General features: G+C 40.2%; 1 protein-coding gene across 2 annotated transcripts in view; it reads right to left on the bottom strand.

Annotated features, from left to right (window-relative positions):
- Positions 1-6: 6 nt before the first annotated feature.
- The window catches only part of LOC102290339 (phosphatase and actin regulator 1), a 50573-nt gene continuing 39911 nt past the window's right edge, over positions 7-10668 (bottom strand). For both annotated transcript variants that reach the window (XM_005912675.3, XM_005912674.3), the window contains exons 8-12: positions 7927-7982; positions 6790-6851; positions 5052-5192; positions 2207-2283; positions 7-2070 (exon numbers count right to left, since the gene is read on the bottom strand). In XM_005912675.3, the coding sequence (XP_005912737.1) occupies positions 2055-2070; positions 2207-2283; positions 5052-5192; positions 6790-6851; positions 7927-7982 (352 nt within the window). In that variant the 3' untranslated portion in view covers positions 7-2054. The remainder of the gene's footprint in view (positions 2071-2206; positions 2284-5051; positions 5193-6789; positions 6852-7926; positions 7983-10668) is intronic.

Raw genomic sequence — 10668 nt, 5'->3', positions numbered from 1 at the left:
GGGGGGGGGGGCAAGAAAAATATTTGTGTATTGATTCTGATCTGAACTTCTTCAGAAATCTAGCAAACCCCTATCCATTCACATACAAACCATGCAGTGCAAAACTTTTTTTTTGTCATCAATTCCCTGATTTCATTATGTCATCTATCGCTGTCCTTAAAAATAAGGGGAAACCCTGTTAATTTGCAGACAGATGTATTGTAAAAGGCGACCGGCAGCCGTTCAACTCCACTGTTTCTTCATCTGACAATTTCATATTGCAACTTTAAAAGCAATACAGTAGAAAATAATGAAAATATGCTGCGCACATAAAGCTCGTGAGCACTGGACTACTGGTGAAGGGTGGCTGATCAGGTAACAAAGACCACTGAAGTGAAGAGACACACTGGTTACACCTCAGAAATCCAACAATACTTTACACATTTGGACTTTACCTTGAAACAACGGCCACTTTAAAGCCACACTCTTAACAGTGCAAACTATATTTAGGAATAAAAATATTTAAAAATCCTGACTCAGTGAATACACTAAAATCAGTGCTCAAATCTTTTGAAATAGAGAATGCATCCTTTTTCGTTGAGAGTTCCATCAAATCTTGTCCGAATGTGTCGGTAAAGCTGTCAAAGAGGCAGATTTTCAGGTGGCTCAGTCAAGAAAATTGCTGAAAAAGTCCCCCAGAATAAAGCCTTTTTTTTTCTCTTTTTTTTTTTTTAAAGTAAGGTATAAAAGAAAACTTTAAACCCTGAAGTGTAGGCATAGTATGTACGCACAGTAAAAAACAATGATGTGTGTGTGGGGGGGGGGTACACCTGCAGTTTAACCTTTTCTCTATAAACGCTGGGTATTGCTTCGTCAAAAGCTTGGGTGACACAAGTATAAAAGTAAAGTGTATAATACAATGCACGTTATGAGCAAAGATCATTTCACACACTTCTGCAAAAGAAAAAGAGACAATGTGGTGAGTCATCTCTTGATATAAATCACACACATCAAAGCACTGACATGTAAAGATGTAAATTAATCGTTTATGAGCCGAGCGCCTCTAGAAAAAAAAAAAAAAAACAGTTAACACTGTCAAAATAATACAAAACAGGTCATTCTTGCACACACTGGAAACCAGAAAATATCCACCAGCTGCAAATTTTGACAGTAAATTTATAAGACCCACATGAATAAAATGTAATTAAACGAGATTCTTCTTTAAATTCGACCTTCTTCAGTATAAACAAAATATACATTAAAGAGAGAGACAGTACAGGCGTTAGCCCCAACTCTTAAATTCACAGTTAGCAATTAAATGTCAGCATTTTCGGTACAGTGAGAAGTGCATGAAGGAAGTCAGGACTACATAGTAACGACATAGAGGACACTCCAGGGGGTGCTATAGTCTAAGAAAAGCAGAAGGAAAAAAAAAAAAAAAGTATTGCACATGATTTTAATGTTGGACGCCTCCTTCCCTCCCGCCCTTCCTCCTGTTTCACTAAGCTGTTTCCAAAGTCCCAGCAGGTGTAGTAATGATGGAGCTTCTGATGACATAGTGAGCTCAGAACAATCAACCCTGCATCCTGGCACAAAAGCTGTCCGTAAGGGCTAGAGGAGTCTGGTGTGACAGCATAATAAAGAAGAGGAATAAAAACATGTCCACTGAGACAAGTCTACTGGTGTTATTGACATACCAAGGTACAGTTGCCCTCGGTAGATGACACAAGTGTGCCAATCAATCGCAAACGAGAAAACTGGTCTGCTATCCAATCGCCACAGAACTGAGTGCCTGCCTGAGAGCTCAGCAGAGAGGTTTTAGAGATAGTCGAGCAAATTCCACACAGGGCGGGGGCAATGTGAATCGGCTGGAGTCTTTGTGTGCTACTACATGGATGGAGTAGTGGGTGTCTGCGTCTTGTGGCGTAGTACCGACTCAGTTGTGTGGGACTTGAAAAGGCATTTCAGAAGACATGGCCTTATTGTAGAAACGGGCACCATTTTACTGTCCAGCACTTAAGGTTCTCAGTGGAGGAGAGCGCCGGTTGGGCACTGCTCGAGACAGTGGTGGTCTACTATGGTCTGTGAAACCTAGAAAGATATAATTAAAAAAAAAAGAAAAAAAAAAAGAGAGGTTTTGAAGTTTGAAGAAGAAGTCGGCACGTGCGTGCCAATATTTTTGGCTGCATTTGAAGTGATATCAATCATGCAAGCTGGTAGTTTGTACCTGGTTAAATGGCGACTTGATTCGTGCACTTCCATCTCGTTGCTCTTGAAATCGTTGAGTTCCTTCCTTATAGCTGCCTGCAGAGGACAAAGAGGAAGAAGACTGAGCGAAGCTGCAAAGACTTAGCTCACAAACGGCAGCCTTTAAGCCTCGACTCCTTTTAGTATGCTTCATGCATTATTTATGCTCATCTCAAAGCCATGAATGAGTCTTCTGAATTCTTTTCTCTCATCACAGGAACCTTCAATTTCCCCCTCTTGAGACTTCTAACAGCCCTAACATAATTTACAATCTGTTGATGAGTTACTTGGATAGATTCCTCTTTAAATAGCATTAAGTTTTGATAGCATTGATTTATATAGGACAGATAAAGAGAATACAGTTAAATGGAATTTTTAGATTTGACATGACAGCTGTATTTTTAGAACATCAAAGCGATATCTACTTTTTTACAGTCTTTGGATCCAAAGCTCCAAATAAAGCAGATTTCAGAGTGGGAAAAAAACCCTGCAGTGATCTGAATGCATCAGCAGGGGGCACTGTGGTGTAATTTCACCAATTGGGCCTCACCAAAGCAAGCTTTTGAGTCCAAACCAGCGGGTAGTGAATCATGGCTTCTGTATATAAAAATGGTACGATACAATCTTTTTTAATGACCTTACATCCCCTCTACAATGTCACAGCATGTAACAGAACCCCGGTCAGGTGATTGCTTCTACTATTCAACGTGACGCAAGGGGATGTCTTCTGCCTCAGGGAGGATGCGTCCACAGCAGGAGACCAAACAAAATTCTGTGTTGGACGGCAGAAGTAGCAAACCAAAAAAAAAACCCAACAAAATAAAACTTCAGCACAGCAGTGTTGGGGGGCTTCTTGAGGCACTGCTTGTCCAATTACACTCTTATGTAAGTGGAGATGTTGCATAACCAAAATGCTGAATCCTTATGATTTCTCACATTTCACGTGAGTGGACCTCAGGTGTGCCCGTAGTGTTTAGGACAATGCAGAATATCTGCTCAGCAAACTCTACAGCTCATTAAAAGTCTTAGATCACGGGACAGTGAGCAGCAGGGTTGCTTCAGGGTGTTTCACAAAGGCAAACCAAACAACAGAGTTGGACTTTTCATTATGAAAGAGGAGGAACACACCCTTCTGCTACTACAGGGAGTGCAGAATTATTAGGCAAGTTGTATTTTTGAAGAATAATTTTATTATTGAACAACAACCATGTTCTCAATGAACCCAAAAAACTCATTAATATCAAAGCTGAATGTTTTTGGAAGTAGTTTTTAGTTTGTTTTTAGTTTTAGCTATTTTAGGGGGATATCTGTGTGTGCAGGTGACTATTACTGTGCATAATTATTAGGCAACTTAACAAAAAACAAATATATACCCATTTCAATTATTTATTTTTACCAGTGAAACCAATATAACATCTCCACATTCACAAATATACATTTCTGACATTCAAAAACAAAACAAAAACAAATCAGCGACCAATATAGCCACCTTTCTTTGCAAGGACACTCAAAAGCCTGCCATCCATGGATTCTGTCAGTGTTTTGATCTGTTCACCATCAACATTGCGTGCAGCAGCAACCACAGCCTCCCAGACACTGTTCAGAGAGGTGTACTGTTTTCCCTCCTTGTAAATCTCACATTTGATGATGGACCACAGGTTCTCAATGGGGTTCAGATCAGGTGAACAAGGAGGCCATGTCATTAGTTTTTCTTCTTTTATACCCTTTCTTGCCAGCCACGCTGTGGAGTACTTGGACGCGTGTGATGGAGCATTGTCCTGCATGAAAATCATGTTTTTCTTGAAGGATGCAGACTTCTTCCTGTACCACTGCTTGAAGAAGGTGTCTTCCAGAAACTGGCAGTAGGACTGGGAGTTGAGCTTGACTCCATCCTCAACCCGAAAAGGCCCCACAAGCTCATCTTTGATGATACCAGCCCAAACCAGTACTCCACCTCCACCTTGCTGGCGTCTGAGTCGGACTGGAGCTCTCTGCCCTTTACCAATCCAGCCACGGGCCCATCCATCTGGCCCATCAAGACTCACTCTCATTTCATCAGTCCATAAAACCTTAGAAAAATCAGTCTTGAGATATTTCTTGGCCCAGTCTTGACGTTTCAGCTTGTGTGTCTTGTTCAGTGGTGGTCGTCTTTCAGCCTTTCTTACCTTGGCCATGTCTCTGAGTATTGCACACCTTGTGCTTTTGGGCACTCCAGTGATGTTGCAGCTCTGAAATATGGCCAAACTGGTGGCAAGTGGCATCTTGGCAGCTGCACGCTTGACTTTTCTCAGTTCATGGGCAGTTATTTTGCGCCTTGGTTTTTCCACACGCTTCTTGCGACCCTGTTGACTATTTTGAATGAAACGCTTGATTGTTCGATGATCACGCTTCAGAAGCTTTGCAATTTTGAGACTGCTGCATCCCTCTGCAAGATATCTCACTATTTTTGACTTTTCTGAGCCTGTCAAGTCCTTCTTTTGACCCATTTTGCCAAAGGAAAGGACGTTGCCTAATAATTATGCACACCTGATATAGGGTGTTGATGTCATTAGACCACACCCCTTCTCATTACAGAGATGCACATCACCTAATATGCTTAATTGGTAGTAGGCTTTCGAGCCTATACAGCTTGGAGTAAGACAACATGCATGAAGAGGATGATGTGGACAAAATACTCATTTGCCTAATAATTCTGCACTCCCTGTATGAGCGTGTCATAAGAAGCACAGAAGCAGAGCTTAAGAGTGACAAATCAAATTAGGGAAGGGGGAATCTTGAGAATATCAGAGATTATCTAATTTTAACAGTAAGATTAGTAAACTGACCTTATCAGCTGCAGTGAGCCGGGTCCAGGGCTTATCTGCCCGCCGGTCGTAGTCCTGGGCATCTGACACCTCCACATAGTCACTGAATCGAATGAGGATTTTGGCCTGTCTCAGTTCCTCTACAGTGGGCCTCTGGCTCAGCTGGAGCAAAATGAGGAAAATTAAAAACATATATTATATTTCTCATAGAAAGTATTCAGCCTGCATTGTTTTTTCTTATGCAGGAGGAAGAGTGAGGAGGTCAAGAAACCAGTCCTGATATTTTATTGTGTTGAAAAAGTCTCAAATTAACATTTCAGTTTCTGCTTGACACCGATTACTTTACTCGGATACTGATCATAATTCTCATAAGAAAGTGAGGTTATAAAGGAAACCCAGATAACTTTATTTTAGTTTAAGAAGCAATAAGCAAAATTTAACAAACAATGGATTAGATTAGAGTACCTGCACGTCTATCTTCAGCTGCACAGGGTGCTTTTCATTACTCTAACCTCTCTCCTCTCAGGTACACCCAGCAAAAAATAAGAAAGATGCAAGGGCAGACATACTAAAGCTGTCAAATTGGAAATCTGTGGTTTTATGTAGTTAGTCTTCAGCAAAGTAAGTTATTTATAACATGCTGCACACACATAGTGATGCATGAATATTTCAGGAACATGGAACCATAACAGCATAATGAAAAGCTCCCACTGCCTCATGTAGAATCTCATATATAACCTTTAAAATGGGTGCTGTGGCTCTACGCCTGAGTGTAGATCTATTTTTTTGTGAGGTAACGTCTCCTTCCTTACTTATGAGGTGTCTTTCGGAACGGCTAGACTCAGGTCCTTGCCTGATGAAGTGATGAAGTATTACAACACCCTGCTGTTTAAAAAGCCTGGTTCTTCCATTACTTGGTTTACACATTTGCATAACAAGTGAAAGATCCACAGTTTGATCCTGGAAGGAGACACAAATCCCTTTGGGGTTGTGTCAGAAAGGGCATCTGGTGTAAAAATCTGCCAAATCAAACATGAGGAGCTACCCACTGTGGCGGCTTCTTGTGAGTAAGGGAGCAGCCGGAAGTAGATTTAGATTAATTCCCTTTAATAGCGCTGAAGCAAAAGGGATGACATGACATTTTATTTTACAGTTTTTCCTCCTCGTTCACATATTCTAAGGAGTCATGGTTAGAGTACATATCTTTTACTTGATTTCTTGAGAATTGGGTAGCACTACTTTTTGAAAAAATAGCTCGGTTATGTTGGTTATTTTGACCTTGGTTCACCTTGGAGTAAATTGCTTTCAGTTACAGCCATGTTTCTGATTACAACTTTAAAAAAAAAACAAAAAAAACCTTCTCTCTATTCTTGCATTTTTAAAAACTTGCATATTTTAAAGTATATATCATCATTGGTATTTGTCCAACAGCTGAGAGGTTTTGTTTTGAGAAGCATATCTGCAGGTGAGCAGAAAGTGTTATTCTTTAATTTGACAGGGATGGGAACATGCTCAACACCTCCCTATGGGGTCTAAGAGTTTGGCATCCAACATGTTGAAGGGACAAGGGCAACAAGGGCATCAGTGTCTCCTGAGGGAACCTGAGAAGTACCAACACCAGGCCCACACATACACACACACTCCATTTCATCAGATGACTCACTGTCATAGTGTTTGTTTATCCTGGCCAACAACTTGCCCCTTCAAGTGCCAAAAGAGCAAGTGTGGGTTCACACTTTTGGAGCTATTTTGGACTCACCTTTCGCGTGAGCCTTCGTTTTATCTCCCTTTTCTCCTCCATTTCCTCCTGCTCATTGCGAGCTGCAAAGAATGAAAGGATGAAGTGTTAACCTTTGAATACAGGCATCCGTACAGTGGGGCTCTTTGTGAAATAAGTACAAGCGCGCCGCTTGCTTAAAATGCCTCATTTGTTCCACACTTAACTGGATAAGTCCCTTAAAGCTTAAAAAGCTTCCATCATTGGCTGTTTTATGCTTTTAGGAGAGGTTCAGCATGAGGAGTGACTGATTGCTTTGTTTCTTTCACATTGTCCCAGAGCTTTTCAAATGTATATAGTTCTCTTTTGCTGATTACATCAAGTTCTTATTCCTCACTAAATTCCTGTATGTGTTGTCCTGCAGATTCCACTGGAATCACAATGACAAACAAAACAAAAAGATAAGTTAAAACGAGAGACAAGAGTAAACAAGAAGCACACTGGGACACTGCTGTTTGCAAAAAGCTTCACCAGTCAGTCTGTATTTATGCTTGTACTAAACACACACTCCATTTCCAGTACTACTTGCAGTTTGGGATTTTAGATGTTGCTTCATTACAAAATAAAGTCCCGTTTGTTTAACCTTGGTTTTGTATGTGTGTGAGTGACAGGGAGGACATGACTTGTCAGTCATAAATTGTTACTTTGTCTTTTTCCCCCTTGTACTGTTGCCAATCATCCAAGAGCCTCTGGGGAAGCAGGAACTGATAGTAAATCAGTCTTTGATGTGAGATCTGCAGAGTCCCAGGAAACAGAACTGCTTCTCTCTGATACTGCATGTGTTTGAGCTAAGAAAGCAGTCTCTGTGGACATGACTCCTCGGGGAACCCTGCTACCTTGCATGACTTTCACGAAAAGGCAGATCGAGGAGGAACAAAAGAACGAGATGCATGTCCACGAGCACTCACATAACAGGGTCTCATAATAATCATTTAAAAAAAATTAATTAAAAAATGTAAAAAAAAGAAAAGAAATTTCCACGCTGCCCTTCATGCAGTCAGCATGCACAAGAAGGCAGCTACAAATGTGGGCCATGTGTTGCTAAAACGCAACGTTTGAGGGACCTTTTTGCACATTTTTAGCTATGTAATGTTAAATACACACGTTTAAGATACTCACGTTTGAGGATGTTCCTTTGCTCTAGCTCCTCAGCTGTGGGTCTCTGACTCAAGCGTCTGATGAGAAACAGAAATCCACAGTCAGCACACAATCAGAGAAAGGAGGTCAGCGAGGAAAGTCAGAACCAATATGGGAGCAGTTTTGAGATTATCACATTTAAAAAAAGAAAATACATCCAAATATTTTACAGGTTTTTCTCATTAAGAGGACTTTAACAGTCACAGGGTTCAATTAATGTTCGCATCAAACATCTGAATGACTTTGAAAACATGACTTTGTTAGTGCCAGACAAGCTGGTTTGTGGATCTCTTGGGATTTTCAGCCACAAATGTCTCTAGAGTTCAGAACCGTATGGGGGGAAAAAAAACCCCAGTGAGGAGCAGTTCTACAGAGGGGAAACATCTTGGTGATGAGAGGCCACAGAACAGCTAGCCTGGTACGGAAAATCCACTCCCAGCAAGTGCAGCTGAGAGCAGCAAAGCACCTCAGAATGCAATTTCAAACTTTGAGGCCAACAGGCTGCAATAGAAATCTGAGGGTGCAGTGGGCAGAGGCTCACAAAAACTTAAGCACAAATGCAAAGACAGTTAAGAAATAAATGTAATCAGAATTTCTGATTCACATCATCAAACCATGGACCAACCTTACTTTGTGGATTGGAGGTTTGAGGAAAAAATAAATTAAAAAAATTCCTTTAACTTTCACTGTTTGACTGCCATTGTGTGTATGAGTATCATTGCTGACCAAGTTGATCTTTTCTTCCTACAAATTACTGATGGCTACTTCCAGCTTGATGATGCACCTTGTTACAAAGCTAAAGTCACCACTAACTGGGCACATCAGCGTAGCAGTGAGTCCAGTCACCTCAATAACCTCAGTAGTCACCAGATCCGAATCCACAACACCTTTGGGATGTTTTATAAGGGGAGATCCGCAATGTGAATGTGCAGCTGCCAAATTTGCAGAACTGATGTGATGCAGTCACGTCACACATGAAAATTCAGGGTATTTTGAGAGGACAAGAAGTGTTCCAAAACAGTATAGTTCAGGAAAAAGCTGCTTAGCTCATTTTTTTTCTCCCCTACATTCTGCAGAGCATTCACTTCCCAGCTTTGACATCGACTCCCGACAAGTTTATCTTATTGACATGTTGGCTCACAGAACGAGCACTTTTATATAGTGCTGGGAATAAGTTGCGTAGAGTAAGTTTAGAGTAAAATGCATTCTCAAACTGAACTGAATACAAATGACCTCAATTCTCATTCTTCCTTGTGTCCTGTAGAAATTATTTATGAGCAACAGAGTTGTATATTGTTTTAGTTGAAAGGCTTTTATCTTATTTAAGCTCTTGCCTCATGACAGCTTGACAGGTGAAAATCCAAAAACGTCACTCATTCACGATCACCAATCCCCACAATGACTCAATGATAAAGCAGTGATGGGATGCAGGAATAAGGCTAAAAGCAAAGCCTGATACCCCAAACCACCAAACTCTTATCTGATGCTGTATCAGGAAAATATGACTGTGACACCTTCAGCTGCTGAGTAAAAAGGTCATTACAAATTTACTGCATACAGCACCTACACAGCAAAAAACAGAATAGCCAGATATGCTTTTTATTTTATTTTATACAACACCAGAGTAGATGTGCTGTGTACAGGTTATCTCTAGTATGCTTATTAAGTGGCTGGAAGTACTAAGATGCACAAAGTCAGTCACTCAAAATACTTTCAGCTGGAGACTCTTACAATAGCAATCTATCCAAAACAAGTGGTGGTAGATCTGTCTTTGAGCACTGGATCAATGATTGACTCAGTTTCTTTAGATCTGACCTGTTACTGCTCATCAAAATAAGAGCCTGTAGCCAGACATAGTTCTGTGCAAAGAAAGGTCCAGGCACTAAATCCCAGACTGGGTTTTTGGATATCTCAGCATGGATTGAAGATTATGTAGTAAGCTCCATTTACTTTTGAACCTTTTACCAGTTTAAGTGATGCAAAGAATAGAGATGGTGAAGGTAGATGAGTTTAAATACCTGGGGTCAACCATGTAAAGAAAATGCAGATAGTGAGGTGCATAAGAGAGGTGAAGAAGAGTTTGCAGGCATGGTGGAGTGGATGGAGATGAGTGACATTAAAATATATAGTTAGTGCTATATTTTTATTTAACCACTCAAATTAAACCCCAAGTCTTTGCTTTAAGCTCTTTATTCTTTACAGCTGAATGTTTTGATACATGGCTAGAATAGTAAAAGTTGTCAGTTTCAGACAATCCCGAAAAAGTCTTTTTAAACATTTTCAGCCTTATTAATATTTTAAAAAGTGCTTGTTTCTGAACCCGGTGCAAGTATTGCGGAGAATACAAATTCCTTCTGAACAAGTAAAATTTGTAACCCTTCCAGATATCAATGATGCGTGGAAGTGAGAAATCACTTAATCATTGATTTAGTTTCTTTCTCTCTGAGCTGCTGCTGACTTATACCAACCAATTATTCAGCAGCATTTAGAAGGACAAACATCATTGTAATTACATCCAGAAATTCAATACACACAAATAAGATATAAGAACGCCTAAGAAATCTGCCCAAGGAAAAAAGGAAAATTTAAAAAGGAATAAAATAATAAAATACATGTTACATGAAAATATGAATACAGTCATTAAATCCAGCGGAGAAAGAAAAAAAAAACAGCATAAAACCGTGCGTTTATTACCCGGTAACTTTATGAAGGGTAAAAGCACTT

This window comes from Haplochromis burtoni, unplaced genomic scaffold (assembly GCF_018398535.1).
Source record: "Haplochromis burtoni strain Fernald_Lab_line unplaced genomic scaffold, NCSU_Asbu1 Contig_3, whole genome shotgun sequence".
Classification (NCBI taxonomy): domain Eukaryota; kingdom Metazoa; phylum Chordata; class Actinopteri; order Cichliformes; family Cichlidae; genus Haplochromis; species Haplochromis burtoni.
The sequence above is the reverse complement of the archived record's forward strand: the minus strand, read 5'-3'. Positions and strand labels throughout refer to the sequence as shown.